The 16808-nt window shown below is 38.0% G+C and overlaps 1 protein-coding gene across 3 annotated transcripts in view; it reads right to left on the bottom strand.

Annotated features, from left to right (window-relative positions):
• TRDN (triadin) overlaps nucleotides 1–16808 on the bottom strand; it is a 232991-nt gene that overhangs the window by 143409 nt on the left and 72774 nt on the right. For all 3 annotated transcript variants that reach the window (XM_084262483.1, XM_084262482.1, XM_084262484.1), the window contains 6 exons: nucleotides 14701–14760; nucleotides 11991–12050; nucleotides 10593–10652; nucleotides 7970–8029; nucleotides 6437–6631; nucleotides 1793–1852 (listed from right to left, as the gene is read on the bottom strand). In XM_084262483.1, coding sequence (XP_084118609.1) covers nucleotides 1793–1852; nucleotides 6437–6631; nucleotides 7970–8029; nucleotides 10593–10652; nucleotides 11991–12050; nucleotides 14701–14760 — 495 coding nt within the window. The remainder of the gene's footprint in view (nucleotides 1–1792; nucleotides 1853–6436; nucleotides 6632–7969; nucleotides 8030–10592; nucleotides 10653–11990; nucleotides 12051–14700; nucleotides 14761–16808) is intronic.

Genomic DNA, 16808 nt, shown 5'->3' with positions numbered 1-16808 from the left:
GCAGATTTTACAGCTAATTGGCTATTAGGGTTATTAAAGGGACTTTGTGTGCTGGTGTTTTCCCCACATTTATCTATTAAGGAAAATGAATCACAGTAATATTTCAGCTCACAAAGGCCAGTGTGAAATGAGCACATTGCCTGAGAAAGTCAGTAACAAACCCCAGCCGAGACGTGCTTGGTGGTGCTCTCCTCAATGATTTCTATAAAGAGTACAGAGCTGGGCATATCTGGCCTTTACCTTGCTTCTCAGAGACACAGTCAGTCATTAACCTATGATTTCTTAGCACAAACTCTGTCATAGGACACTGAAATAGCACAAGACAAACACTGGGAGGAAAGAGCAGACAGTCGTGTCTTTTACCTTCTGAAATTCAAATCACTACAGAGTTGCCTCTCTATTTCACTGCTCCCCTTCATGGTCTGCCCTGTTTCCTCACAGCTGGAAAGGTCAAAACTGAAAAGTAATCTTCTCCAAAACTCCCTTCCCACAGCATGTCTGTTCTGCCTTAGGAGAGTGTCAAACAGACCAGGGAGCCATCTGGAAAAAATGGGCTCTGACATGTGTCAAAGCTACTTGCAAATGTCAGGAGAACTATAAGAGAGATCTTGAAGATCTCCATGCAAGTCTTTGAGTTGTGATTTATTAGCGGTACAGCTGTGAAATGCCAGAAAAGGGTGAATCACATCTGGTACAGGGGGTTATTTTCCGAATGAAAGCTAACTGAAGGTCTCTGGAAGGTTTTCTTAACCTTTCTCTCGTTCACAGCCTAGAACGGTCTATAACTGGCTGTCTTTAAAAGTCCTAGAGGTGATACATACTATTTTATCTCTTTTAACGGACCCCCCTGTCTCTCCATGTCAGTCTTTGAGAACAGGCCACACAAACCCTCTCCCTCCTAAATTCCCTGGACTTGTTCATTTCCCCTCCACAAAACCTGTGCCCTTCCTCTCCCCATTTTGAGGGTCTCTTTTCTACATCCTTAGGACTGCCCAGACTGGACCTGAGCATGTTGAGAGGGAACCTAAGCCACAAGGTAGAGATAAGAAAGCACATCCAATTCAGTGGAGAGTTAGTTGAGCAAGTAACCAACTAAACAAAGCTTATAAGCTTTTGTGTGTCCTTAAATATTCTTGCCTTGACTCTTTTCATAAATATTATTGCTTATCATTCCTAGGATTATGCCCTCTCAATGGTATGTTCTCTTGCAGTGGATTTCAGCAGGAAGAGTGTCCATTATATAAGGTCAGGGTGGATTGACTTAATATTGTAAGAGGATGCTCAGGCATCATCATCATTTTTTGGCTAAGAATTAAGTGCCTGCCTTAAAATATATAAGCATAGAGATATGGGAAACAAGGAGACAAAGCACAGAACTGATGGATCAGCAAAGATATTTTTTATGCTAAGAACAACAATGGCAGTTCTATTTTTGAAGCATTCTGGGGTTAAGGCTTGCTATTTGTGGGGAAAAAAAACAATAAGCTATTAAAGATAAGCTCTTTCCTCTTGCATTTCAGCCAAAAAAAAGCATGGAAAATTTTAGCAATTTCTATAGCCTTGCATTGAATCTACTTTTAAAATAACCTTAGATTTAATTCATGCATTGTAGACAGTAAATTAAAAGCTTTAATAATACAGCCATTAGCTCTTATGCTTTATTAAATCTATTTGCACACTCTTTGTTGCACTTGCCAGACCTTTCAACAATACAAACCACACTTTTAATACATAAAGGAGCAGAAACTCTCAGAAGAAAATTAAAACAGAGTTCAATGATGGAGGAAAGTACCTGGATAAAAATCCCCTTGCGCAAACATGTCAATCACATAGCGACAGAATGCATATTGATCTAACAGAGCAGAAAGGAAAAAAAGAGTCATGAAAGAAAAGTAAATTTAAAATGTTGCTTCTATTTCAGTGAAGATAAAGCTTGGCAGTGCAAAGACAAATTTCAGGTATAGTCTCACCTATAGGTTTAGGTTTTTTCCTGGCCTTTCAAGTAATTCACATGGTCTGTTGTTGTCCAGATAGAATTCAAGCCTCCCAGCCAAGAACTTCAGTGCTACCCGTGCTGCAGAGCTACCAGCTCTTCTTCTGGACTGGCAGGGTGCAGCGTGTGCCCCAGGTCATCAGTGTGCAGCTTTGGTTTTGGCATACATCCTGACTCCATGGACCAGTACTGCGCAAACTGCTCACCCTGCCCACAGATCCCAAAGACTATTTCTTATCCTTGAAGATGCATTTCAAATAGTCACAGCCAGGTGATAGAAATATTTGATAGGATTTCATCTCACAGTACTTTGTTAATATTGTTTTAACAGTATAATCAATATATACATCTAGTGAATGGGAATATAAAGAGAACTCTGTGTACTTACACTCCTGTAGCAATGAGGTTTTCCACAGAACTTTATTGCTTCACTAGAGAATTATTTTCTAAACACTAATCATTACAAATATATATGTATATATTAAATCTGTATATATATATAAACTATGCTATCCAGAAATTAAGGATTCTGAATATAAATTAACACTGATTTCAGAAATGTTCATTGTCTATTGATTTCTTCTATACATAAGCATAAGTGAAGACCTTAATAAATATTTCTATCTTTGAGAATGGTGAAGAAAAGTTACCAATTGTAACTCAGTGCAAAAGAATTGTGACATTACTGGATTCTCCAGTTTTCCAGAAAAAAACTCACATTGCCCTGCCAGACTCTAAGAGACATTAGCTGTAAAGTTTAATGTTGATGACTAAATTTCAAATCTGGTTAGATAAGTTAGTTCCCAGTTCTTCATCCATCTGTCCTAGACTGTTCTAGCACAGTTCCTAGGCTACAGAAATGACATCTCTTCCTTTTATTGCAGCAGCTTGCATCTCTCCCCTACATACCTACAAAGCCATTTACTTTTCTTTGCTAACTTCAAAACAGAATTATGCAGACTTTGGAGTACTTTAAACTTTAAAAATGGCATAAATGTTATATATAAACGCAAAATTTTGTTCCAAGTATATACATATATGTCCAAGTGAACATAGTTCACTGGAGCATCAGTATTAGTTGATGCTGAGGCATTTATGTGATTGCTGCTCTGTTATGCTGACTGCCACAGAAGTCCTTGGGTGGTAAACTGCAGCTTTCAAATCATGATTTCTTATGCAGCTGTAGAAATTAGGAAAGGGTTTACCAACTCAGCAAATATCCAGCTGTTTATATATTAGTTGATATGGGCTCGTGCAGCTATTTCTTGTTACTGAGATGGTGAGGGTAATACCAGTCAGTAATGTATAACCTGAGGCAAAACTTTCAGGACATACAGAGGGCTGTGCCTATAAACTGTTTTTAAAACCTTTAATGACTATTCAGAACAGTTTTTACTTACACATTTAGGAATTTGAATTTATCATTCTGGCTGTCTGCAGCTTTGGATTCCATCCTTAAGGAATCTAAGGAATTTGGCTGCAATATCTGCCCTAAGTCTATGTGCTAATTTTCTGGAACAAAATGGGAGCATATGTGTGAGAAAACAAGTATGTACAAATCTGTACTCTCAATAAGCCCATGTAAAGCCAATGAAATCAGGAAGGTGTTTGCACTGACTTCAACTAACCTGCAAATAGGGCCTCAGTGAGTCAGTTTGTCTTAATAAATGAAATGGACCGATGCTAATTCTTTAACCCAGAAGGGAAATGGCAGGGATCAGCTCTTGCCCACAAAGCTGAGTTTTCTTTGCCCCCTCTTTTGGTTGGTTTGTTTGATTTGCGGAAATGTAATTTAAATAAACTTTAAAAAAGAAAAGATTTAGTCTTGGTTGTAGCTGAGAAGATTTTGTATTAAGCTTCTCATAAGATTTCTTCCACAATTCAACACCCCTCCCCAAAAAAAACCCAAAAAACCCCCAACAACAATAGCTTTTCTACTGTATATTTCACAGTGAGGGTGACAGAGCCCTGGAATAGGCTGCCCAGGGAGGTGGTGGAGTCTCCATCTCCGGAGATATTCAAGACCCGCCTGGACGCCTATCTGAGTGATATGTCCTAGGGAGCTGCTTTGGCAGGGGGGTTGGACCCGATGATCTCTCGAGTTCCCTTCCAACCCCTACAATTCTATGATTCTATGATATGGGATAATAAGGTGCACAGTAACATCCCATTGATGTTCATAGGAATTCTGCCAATCAGCAAAGATTGAAACCTAAGGAATTTTAAATTAATATGATCTTCCAAATATCTCTTCATGGCTAAAAACTCATTTTAATTTAAACTCTCCTGTTAAAAAGAACATTTAACCTATATTTTTCACCTTATAACTCTGTAATAGTAGCGTAGATATTCATCTGAGTACTAATAAATCATGTCATATTTTGGGACTATATTCTTATTGATAAAAACAGTCACAGACATTTCCGTCATTGGATCTCATCTGATTTGCCCCAGCAGATGACCTATTTTTTAAAATTTTAATTTGAGTAAGGAATGATGTAACAGCAGGGACATCATAGCAAACCTTGGGTGATGACTGTTATATTTCTTACATTGCTGCAGGAAAGCTCACGGAACTACTCCCTTGAGCAAGGAAAGTAAGGACTGCAGGATCAGGAAATCTTGGCAAAACCATATTGACTTCAAAATTATGTTCACCTTGGGTGAACAGTCACAGTTGGACTGAAATGTAGAACTGAATTTTCTGAGAGTATCCAGCTGGGCAGCAGCGGCTTAAAGTGGGAAAAGGAAGGATGAAAGTAGGAAAAGCAGCTTTCATTAAACATGTGCAGCCCTATCTCCAGTGATAAGGGCAGTTTAAGAGGCTCTTTCCTTCCTCCACTCCAGCTGCTCATTCTGACTTTCACCTGACCTGACTCAGTGCACAGTGACTGGGGTCACACTAAATGAGACTTACAAAGTGATCTGTTAATAGTTGACATTAAGATGGATTGTTTTGGTAATATTTAACAGTTTAAGGGGGTGAAAAACCCACAAAACCCCCGGAAATAACCAGAAAGCTACCACCACTCTCTATTGCGCGTTGTAATATTTGACCCCTACTTACTTAAAATATTTTGCTGTCAGGGACTAAAGTGCCTCATCTGCACACCATTGCTTCTGAGAGCCTTATCTGGAAGAGTACGGAGTGGATCCCACTGTGCACTTGAAACTTTGTCAGAGCAAACAAAAACTGAAAGAGATTTGCACCTCCCAAGAGGCGCTCAACAATTTACTGAACTTTCCACATGGTCATAGCAATCAGCATGAAAGATGCTGCTTTGATTTTATGCCTCAAAGGCTGCAGTATTTGAAGTAAAAAACCAAAATTAACTAGAATACAAATAAAATTAAAAAAAAAACAACCCACCCCTGGTTCAGCACACTATGTGTATCCTAAAGGAGGCTATGCCTCAAAATCTCTCAGATTTCTAGAAACATAATTTAGGCAATCCCTAAGGGGTCCACAGCTGATGGCTGTGAAATTCTGAGAGAATCTGGCTGGGCAAATTCAGATACGTAGGCAGGGAGGGCTGCTTTGATGCTCAGGCATAAAGATTTATCTGTGGTTATCGGCTGAAAGGATCAAATAGGTGCGCCACGCAACGCTGAGCTGCCTCTATTAATGTCAGGATAATCCTCTGCCTGCAGTGTGGCAATTCATAGGGAGAGGCAGGTCCTGCCGCCTTTGTTCCTACAAAAATGTACCTAAAGCCATAGAATAGCCACAGGGAAATCAAGGAGCCAGACAGTGCAACCCTAGAGTGGAAGAACTGGGGCTGGCTCTGACAAAGAGCAGCATATAATTAACACCTTTGTTTAGTGTTGATGCATGCTGATTCTTTGTTTTAGCTCTTAATTTCTTCCTCTCACCAGGGTGATAAGTCTTTCTTTCCTTTTTAGAAGAAACTTGGAAGCTGAACACATAAAATTACATCAGGCAAGTATATCATTATGTCATGCAATACCTGACAACAGGATTCAATAACTTGATGTAATACAAATTCTTACATTCCTTTTCCTTTGCTGCTACTTTCCATGTTGTTACTGAGGACATATGCAGATGTAGAAACAAAACATAATTCCTGAAAGTTCATTAGATAGTCTGTATTTTCCAAAATAACTTTACTAGCAACACTGTAACATTCCATTGAGCAAACCTGTGAAGTCTCAGGTCTATCTGAAAAGAAATTGGTCCTTATCAGAGGGATTTAAACTAAAATGAATATTTAGCCATGACAGAAAGTTAGAATATTCTGGTTATTTAAACTTTTAAAAATTCTTGATAGGCTCCTTCTAGAGGTCTGAGATTCATCTGGAATTTATCTGTACTGCACTTTTCATGGGTGGACTTTGGTCCTTGTCAGCTTTAACTCCATTCTTTCTGTTTCTTCCCTACTACCTTTTTAAGATCTTCATCTGTTTCCTCCTGGTTTGGTTTACCTTTCTTTTCCGATTTAGTTACAGTCTGAAGACCTTTCTCCTCCTTAACTTTCGGTTTGGCCCTTATTAGCCCAACTTCTGTTGTTTTAGTCTCTGCCTGCTTGACCTTCTCAGTCATCTTTGCTTCTCCTTTTCCATCCTTCACTTCCTTTTTAACTTTTGCTTCCACTTTAGCACTCTTTACTTTCTTCTCCTCTGCAGGTAAAGAAAAATAAAGACAAATATTAAATGCCATTTATTTAGTCTTGTGCTGTTACTAACACATATGTCTTCATCATTAACACCTTGCTCAGAGCTGATGAAAGCTATTACCCCTTCAAACTAGACATACTTAGATAGAAATATAAGATGCAAGCATATGTTGTCTTCAGTCCTGTACCAAGTATTTGATTGATACTAAGGATAGTAGGCAATGCAAATAATATTCAATATTTGTAGTGACAATATGTTGGCTTTTTGGGTATGAACCAGGGAGACAAATGTTGGTCACAAAACAATCAAATATGAAAGGTACTTCCAGGCTAAATCTGAGTAACTTTAGATGGAGATCAGAGCTAAACTCTATTGTAAACTATGTCATTGATTTAGAGTGTGGCTATTTGTAAGGGTCACTTTTATGCACTGATTCTTGGTCTTTGACACAAATGTACTGAGTTCTTGTCTCTCCCTCTACACAAGTTCCCCATCCTGAAAGAGTAGTCTAAGACAGGCCAGCTCATGATGTGCCCTGCAGCAGGATGAGAAGGTTTCCTAGCAGAATTACTGAATTACAGCTGTCAGTAGCTGAAGCTACACAGAAGTTGGGGAGACCAGGAGTATTCTTTCTGCTCATATGTATCATCAGCTTTTTCTCACTGGAGTGATGGGTGCTTTCAAGATATGTGTTTCTTGTCCACTTCAGGGGGAAATCCAACAGTAGTTTAAAATGCCACCTAATGTAGTTTAATCTGTTTTATGTGATGTTCACACTTCTGTTTTCTTCATAGCTCTGAAGGTCTCCAACCCTGATGCAAAACTTGATTGATACAAAATCCATGTCTTCTTTGAGGCTCTGCAATTCTATTTCTATTAAGCCACTGAGCTAACTAAATTGATTTTATGAATATGTGAACTGAATAGTTCTACCTATTCTAAAACAGAATACAGATCTTTTTATAAGGGACAATTGCTGCTTTCAAACAAAGTCATGATATGTCCAAGTGTAATGCTGACCAGCGAAGAAAGAGTTTCCTTAACTAGATACAATGGAAACATGCATATGTGTAGGTCAGATCACTCATGGATAGACCTACTTCTTTTTCAGGGAAATGGTGCTTCATATCTTAAGTTTTAATTTTTGAAACTTCAGCATATTTTGCAAGGGATGATGCATGCCACTAAACGCTGGCTGTTCTAAATAAAACTTACTTTGAATTGGATTTTAATTTCATTATGGCTTTTTTTTTTTTGTATGCATTATATTCTCTGCACCAATAAAATAAAATGTATGATTTAAGGTAAATTCTGGTAAAAATTATATGAGTAAATAGATACCTTTGGGAGGAGGTTTCTTTTCAGCTTTTTCATGTCGTTCAGGTTTCTCTTTTTGAATCACTAGAAAGGGGTACAATTATACATATTAGGAAAAAAAAATGATAAAGAATGAGAATATATTGCTAAATGACACATAGCATCCCTGGAAGTTTCAGATTTTTTCATGATTCTTATTTTTTTTTGGTTTGCAAAAAACTTGCTTCTTTTTCTGAGGTTCAAACACTGAAGTAAAAGGCTTCAAAATGTCTGTTGAGACTCACCTAAGACAAGGCAGTCACACAGATCTGATGCTTTGCAGGGAATCTTTATACTGCGTATTCTAGGTGACACCAAAGTTCTCTGCTGAAGCTCTGAGCAGACATGGGCTTAATCTCCTTGTGCTCCAGACAGCAGGAAGTGATGTGACTACATTCATCTTACAGAAAGGGGTTTTCCTTTGCTTGGGCTCGCTGCAAGCACAGCCACGAGCCTGGTGCTCACTTCAGAGCCCAGCTCGAGTGAGTTCATGTCTGCCCAGGATACACTGTGTAAACACACACCCTGCTATGTCCTAGAAAGGTTATCCAAATTTTATGCAGACACTTATATCTTTCCCCTTTTGCCATCCAGACGTTTTGCTGAAACAAAACAGCCTTGAGAGTTAATCACACTTCAGTCAAATGATAACTATAGAACTGCAACAGTCTCTGTGAATTCCAGACTAGAATTGCTGCCCATATGATCCATGATTGATATTTAGATTTATTATTTTTTTTTAGTTGTTTCTTAGATGAAGTGGCTAAATAGCACTGAAGCGTTCTGGAGCCTTTAACAGTGGGCTGAAGAAGGACTCTAAGCTGAGCATCTCCTGACTGTGGGGGATTAGCCACCTGATTTTCAGTATACTTGTTCTCTGAAGTTGGCCTGAACCTGAGCATCCTCATTTCCTTGGGACTGCAAGGGGTTGAAATGACCCCTCAGCACTGCTGATAGCTGAACCAGTTTAAAGCAGACCTTGGACAAAAGTGAGGTGAGCCTGGTGATGTACAGCTCAGCACACTGCCAGCAGAAATGTGCCTGAGGAAACACAGAAGGCAACAGGTGTCCTCCTGCACTGAGTCCACCCAGAGGGACTTGCATGGCATGGAAACTCTTCAGGAGAGGGTAGCATGCCCGTGTGTCATACCACAGCAGCAAATCTGCCCAGCTACAAACTGGCCAAATTCTTCATAAAATTTTCCAGGCAGTGACTGGAGTCATGGCTGCTATTAAACACATTAAGGCTCTAAGTGATTATTTGATTAGCTAGCAGAAGATAAATGGGTAAACAGGCTGGCTGCTCGTTAGGAATAGCTCAGTGATCCTTGGAAGCTATTTGCTTTTCAAATCTACACAGACACTGTGGGCACTGATTTTCTCTGGATTACTTCAGTGTGATTTTGCTTTATTAAAAAAGCCTCACCACAGCTATACACTGAAAACAGAAAAATGACCAAATATTCCTTTTAAAGAGAGACTTGACAATGGCTACTTTTCAAAGTTTCTGAGGCTTTCAATTTTCATTCCACTTTTCTCTTTTTTCCACTAATTCCTGCTTCACGCTTCTCCTTAGAGTAAGGTCAAGTCCCGTAAAGACTGATTTGTACATTTGATTCTATATTGTCTGAAAAGATTCAAATTAAATCCAATTAATTCATGTATCCCATCATTGTCAAATTAATCTGAATGCTGTAACAGACCGATATTTACGTACATTTCATAGGGATATTTTCAGGAGTTGACTGAGTAGAAGTAAGAAGAGACCAAGACTGAAACCTAACTTCCTTATAGAAGTATTTGGATTCCAAAAATCAATGCATATGACAATAAACAACCCACAACCCCAACACAAAAAAGAAGAAAAAGAAAACGTTAAAGCAAAAATCATTCTCATGCCAACCAATAATAAATGTTAGTCTTAAAAAAATATCATAACAGGGCAAGCTGATTAGACTTTTAAATCCCCCTGTCTGAGTTATCTAAAAAAAAAATGGAAATATCTGTCAAAAGAATATAAAAAATAATCCCTCATACATTAGATTGCTTAAGAAAATATATGATAATTAGTAGATATGTAAATCTTCAACACAGCCACTTCTGCCATGGAGGAAAGTACAAATCATGTATTGAAATGAAAATATTATAGCAAGAAAATAAAGGCAAGAAAATGAAAATCTGTATTTAGTTATGATGGAAGACCCAGACCGAGAGTTAGTAAACACTCTTGCAGTAGGTCTGCGCCAGATTGAAAACTGATACACAAGAGAAAGCCTTCTTTGCAGGCAAATTACTGAATCCCATTCTGAATGAAAAGACATCAAGGACTGCACATGCAACAGTCATAGGCTTATTTCTTTAGCTGCATAAGAATGATTTATAATTACCTCTGTGCATCAAAACAAGAGAACTAAGCAAGAAATATGTGCTCAGCAAGATACCACTCAGGGGCTGATCAAGACCTGCTCAAGCAAAAGTGAGAGTAGCCAAAAACTGTACAGTATGGACTAGAAGAGCTTTATAGTTTAAATACACATCTCCACACTCTCCCAAACTGTGTAGCTACTGGAAATCCAAAACTAGAACATCTGATATCAATCTGTATTACCTTTAGGAGGTGCTTTCTTTTCATGCTTTTCTGGCTTTTCAGGTTTCTCCTTACGAGTAGCTAGGAGTAGATGACAACATTCATGGTTATCAAAAAAGAGAAATGTTGCATGTTTAAGTGCAAAAGAAGAGAAGAAACATCAAGAGACACAACTATGCACCATGGCTCTTTGTACAAAGAATGACAAAGATTGATTCAGCTGCAACTGTCTGCTGTTGATGCCAACACTTGTGATCTGAACTTTCAAAAACTCATCTGCCATCCCTGAGGTTTCTGCTGTTGGCTGGGGGAGAAATGGCCTTTCTGGCACAACTCTAATCCCACAAAATAAGTTCTTCTAGAAAAGTCATGCTTATTTATGTTGTTTACTGGTTCATTTTGATTGTTTTGTTTACCCTGTCCTTTATTGGTTTATTTTGGTTTATTGTTATTTTTGAGCTTTCTTGTTTAGTACTTTGGTTAATTTCTGAAGGATTTTCTGAACTCCACATAACAACTAACAGTTTTTCCAGCTATGAATGATTAAACACTATAACTAATTACAAATCTAATTGCAATGGCATTATAACTAATGCTCTTTGGGGCTTTTTGTTTGCTTTTAATTTCCACTTTACAAATTGAAATAAAGTACACTATAGAGACTAGATTTCTCACTCAGGTTTCAAAATACACCTGAGTTGTGAAATAGTCACTGAGTGGTGGGTAGTCTGGAATATTCTCCTATATAGGCTCGGATTTGTCCATGGATCTGCAGAACTGATATTTATATGCGTTGATATCCTCTGAGCTACCCAACAGGGACCAAGCTGTTTAATTCTGGCATAGGAGTTTACACTACGAACACAAAAAGGAATGCATGAGCATTGCTATGTACTCTCCAGCCTTGTTTTGGGGTTTCAAAAGAAAGTAAGAATTATGGAAGATCAAGCAGTGCTAGATACATATTTATTGTGAGTAACTACTTAAGGAATCACTCCTACTGTATTTAGTGCCTATGGCCTTAATCACTGCTGTATTTAAAACATTTCTTTTCACATAGCCTACCTCATCACCTTTATGTACAGGTTGTCAGGTGTTTTTTCCTGGATGACCATATTCTCTTACCAGCAATACTTGCTGTGAGTGTTGCAAATACTCTGAGACTAATGGAAGATTGTACTAATCCAGAGTATAAAATGTATTATCCCAAAATACCCAAGGAAACAATTAATGTGCACAAGGAATACAAAAATTTAGTCTGTCTGCATGTCTGTAAACATTTATATGATCTCATGGTTTTTATTCATAAAGCTCTGTAACATTTTTTCCAGTCAAGGGGATACATAAATGGAAATTGAGTAGGCAATTAGTTCTATGGATGCTAAAAATGTAAAATAACTTCTGACATTAAATCATTACCTGCATGCCTTTCTTTTTTTTCAGTTTTCTCTTGTCTTTCCAGTTTGTCCTTATGTGTCACTAGGAAAGAAGAAATGTGTTCATATCTATTTAAAAAAAACCCTTAAGAATCAAAAATAATTCTACCAGCTCTTAGGAGACTCCTGAGCTATCCTGTACATATCTGCACAGTGTACATCATATCACATGGCTGTGAGCTGACCAGTCTGCCCAAGAAGTTATTGCTTACCACCCAAACCATGGCAATGTGCTGTTGCTGTATAATGCAGTAACAGCATCACTTGCAACTGTCTGCCCATTCTTCAAGAGAGATTTTCAGAAAACTGTTAAGGACTAAGGCAGAGCACACACATCAAATGCTGCTGCCTGCACTAGAAAGAGGACGTCATCACCTGGGCCACCCTGTGCTCTGTCAGGCAGAGGCTTGGAAAAACCCTGGAATCAATCCTGGAGCATAAGAGCATCACATGCACAAATGACATGTCTGTCTCTTGCCAGCTGGCTTGAAATGGATAACCAGTAATGGATACGAAAGGCTAGAAATGGATACAGATAGCTAGTAATGGACACTAGCTGAGATCAGTCAGTCCCTGGCAATCATGATCTCAGAGACATAATTAGATGCCCAGTATGTACAAAGTAAAAACTAACACTGTGACAGTAGGAACTGTATTATGCTATCCACTCATTCACATAACGATTTCCACTCACTTTTCTTAGGATTTTACACAATAATTTTCCAGACAATGGGAAATGAGCGTGTGGATTTTAGAGCACTTCAGAAAAATCAGTTGTGAAACGGCAAGCTAGCTTTAAATCTAACCCCTGTGGAGATTTCATCCCAGTAGAGAAAAACTCCCTTTGTCAAACACCAGAAAATAAGGAAGTTCTTCTACAGTCCCATGTATGCCACAACTAACTGGAAGAAAAAGGAAAAGGGTAGGGAATATTCAGGTGAATATTTGTTTAGCAATATAGTGATGAAGTACATGAGAATGAGTTCCTGACAGCTGAGTCACTGCTGACTGAGATGGTTCTAATAATTCTCTGTGTCATTAGATAACTTTCCTAAACATCATCACAGAAGTTCCTTAGAAATTAGAATGGGATTTTATTTACTTTGTCATCTAAATCTTGGGAAAGGAATGTATTTAAAGTAGAAAAGAAGCAGTTAAAATGCAGGGCTGCATGAAACTTCTGAGTCTTCCAGTCACACTTCAATGAAATAGGTCTTAGAAAGACAAGTATCCACAGTCATAGTTTTAAAACATAATGTACTGTCTGAAAGCAAATGTACTGTGAATACTGGGATTCTCTATGTGCAGTAGTGTTTTAGTAGCAATTGTAGCAATATTTCACTAAACATCTCCCCCCCCACCCAAGTAATACATTCACCATCAGATAAAAGATAGTTAGGTAGACAGATTCTTAGTAGGAGTTATGAGAAGTTAAGGTAATACAGTAGTTCTTATTCTTCTACATTTGTTATCTGATATTTTCTGGGATCATTTTTCCCATTGTAAGAATCTTTTAAATACGTTAAATATTGTTCTTCTATCAAAGCAAATTGAAGAGTTTTCCAAGTTTTCTACAAAATAACAGGAGGAGTCTTAATGACAAATTCATGTTTCAATATGGGATATTCTAATCTTTGCTCTGTCATTTTTCACAGTCTCAGAAAACAAAAACCCAACTTTTGTTACCACTAGTCCATTTTCTATTAATAAATATTCATTCTAACAGAAACCTTAACTTACGTGCCCTCCATTAACTTCTAGAGCCAGTCTTGCTAACTCAATGTGGTTTTAATTATTTATGTCAAATGGAAAAGTTCCAACCACAGACCATTAGAATGGCCTAATCAAGCACAGATTTCAGGAGGGTGCACGTTTGCTGGGGTTATAAGATTCATGATCTTGGTCTGAAATAAATCAGCCAATGGCTGTACATTGGGTCTTCCCTTTTTGGGATGATTTATTGACGGTTGGCCTGTTTGCTCTTCCTGAATGGGTTTCTTCCTCCAGCCTGAGATTTCATTAATCACATTTTTATGCAAAGTATATGTTTAAAGTGTTTTGATAAGTATGTATATTCCAACAAAATTCCATTTTGCCAAAAAGTCCCTCACATGATGCAAACTTTATGGTGACTCTTGGAGCCCAGGAGATGAATCAGTACCCTGATTCTGACTCCTACAACAGGTGGATCTGTAATTTGTTGTTAGCTTACATCAACAGCAAACTGGTAAATCCTTTTTAAAACCTTCTCCCCAACATCTCTGAAATGAATCTAGGGAAATTTTTTTCTCTGTCAGGTCTCTGAAGCAGAATGCCTCCAGGGACTGGGCCCTGTGTGTTATAATTTACTCATTATATTTTGTTCTGAAGTATTCCCAAAGACAAATATTATGCTTGGATTCATTGAAGAAGAGTAAAATAAAGGTACCTATTTATGCTCTGGGCATCTTTTACATAAGTTAATAATACAGTAAAAACTTATTCATTAATCTCTGAATATAATTTTAGCCTTTCTGCAGAGTGACGAATTCAAAATACTTTTAAAATCCTTGTTCTCCTTCCAGCTGGCTTTCACAACACCTCTTCCATCCCTAAATATAATTGGGATTTACAATAAGGTCTAAGAGTCAATAGATTAGATTGTTTTGAACCACTGGTAAAAAGACAAAGGACATCAGATTCTGAATACGTACACTTGAGGGCTTCCTTCCTCTCAATTTTTTCTTGTTTTTCAGGTTTGTCTCTGTGAATTACTAGAAATAATAACAAATAAAATCACAATCGGACAAACAAACAAACAAACAAACAATCCCCCCCAACAAGTCTTTAATCTGGAGGTTATATGTACACTTATTCTTTCACCGAAGTGATGGAGGAAAAATATTTGTAAAATCAAATAATGGATTTTAGCTCCTAGTCACAGGTACTAGATGCTGTATAGACCTTACCAATGTCAATATTTAATTCCAGGTCCAAGAGAAATATTTTCTTCTTGAATAAGCTTTCAGATGTTAGACAGCATTTTTGCAAAATAATTGATTATTCAGCAACCTAAATCTAATCTGTGGGATCTCTTTTGGTCCCATTACACAAGTACCCTGACTGAGATTTCTGTCAGAGGAAATTACTTTCAGTCCCTGACAGCATTGCTTTCTATTCTTAACAAAAACCAGCTAACATATTGCTTTCCATGCTCTTTTTTTCTTTATTTTTAGCTGTTACTTCAGCCATGGGATGGATTAACAAGAAAACATCTCTCTTAATCAGCAGCTTTTCAAAACACAACCAACTACATGTCCTGTTACAAGCAGGCTAACAGGTATCCTTACTGTCTCTATTGCCCACCCAATGTCCAGATTGTGTTTTTAGTCATGGTTGTATTCCACATCCCAGTTATTCAGACAAAAACATTCCCTGTCAACCTATACTATGGAAAGACTTGAAATTTCAGTGAAAACAAACCAAAAAAAAATTCTTTGCAATACTCAAGTTTTTGTAAACACATAAGGCACAGAATTTACAACTCTGATTAGAAGACAACTGTGAGCTTTAAACAGAAGCACAGTAATGGTTTTGTACACACTTATTCACCTCCTTTGCAGAAAATGTCCTTTCTCAGAGGTGCAAGCATTTTTTTGTTGGTTAAATATTTCCTCATTAAAAAGTAGCTACGTCCTTAAGAAAAATCATTCCAAACATCCACTAATTTCATTATGCCTTGCATGTGTTTGCGTTATCCAAACACACTGCCAGTCATAACAGGTACATTATTGCTGAGAACAGTTGTCAGTACCGTGGAAAAAAGTATTGAAGGGAGATTTTTCAAAACTTTTAAGGAATGTGGACAGCCAATTTACACTAAAAAAAGCCCCCACACACAGGCTGCAAAGAATGCAGCAGCATCAGCAATGTGTTATTGAGCGAATTACAGGCTGGAACTCATTCAATTGCTTTAAGACATCCTGTAGCATACCCCTCTCTCTATGCTGTGTACAACTTTGAATGCTTTCCCAGAAACTGTAGCATGTTTTTACATCTTACATTTGTATTAGCAGGTGCTAGCTCTGCACAAAACACTTTGAGCCAGCTTGTTGTCCGTTTTGGATGGGGGCAATGGCAGAGTTTTGCAAACAATAGCCCTGTGATGGTCAATGGCAGTGAAACATGAGCTTCTGTACATCAGTCAAAAGCCCTTGTAGTGTCTATGCCAAAAAATGTAGCTGAGCTATGCAGAACACACTGGCAATCAGAAAGCTTGGTTGTAGTCACAGAACATCTTACTGGTGTCATGGAGGCTGCTGTGGCTTTTGAAAAATTTATTCTAGTTTCTCCATAGCATTTCCCTATTTCATGCTTTGGAAAAAAAAACCCCACACCTCAAAACATGCCTTGAACAACACTAACTGAATTGTAAGCAGACCTTAAAGTGTACAGAAAAATCTAGTTCAAGGTTCCTTCCCATCATCAAAATGGTATAAAGGGCTAAAATGCAAGCACATATTAACATTTATGTGGACCCCAAGCTAAAAACACAGAGAAGGGATCAGTTGGCTCCTTCTTGAGAAGTGATAGTAACTTGATGTAACTGGGCACGGAGCCTGGAATGTGGATAAACAGAGACCAGGCTGGCATAAGCATAAGCTATTTTTCTCTTGCCAATGATAGGCTGAAGATGATCTCTGGTTAGTTCAAGAGCTCTATCCTATGCACTGATATCCCCATGGTCACAGAGCTCGCTAATCTCAGATTGTAATGTTTACCTTTACCTCTTACGGACACTACCAGGGTTCTGGCTTTTTGG

The sequence above is a fragment of the Gallinula chloropus genome (genome assembly GCF_964237585.1).
Source record: "Gallinula chloropus genome assembly, chromosome: 3".
Lineage (NCBI taxonomy): Eukaryota > Metazoa > Chordata > Aves > Gruiformes > Rallidae > Gallinula > Gallinula chloropus.
Note: the sequence above shows the minus strand (reverse complement) of the source record. Positions and strands in the feature narration are given on the sequence as shown.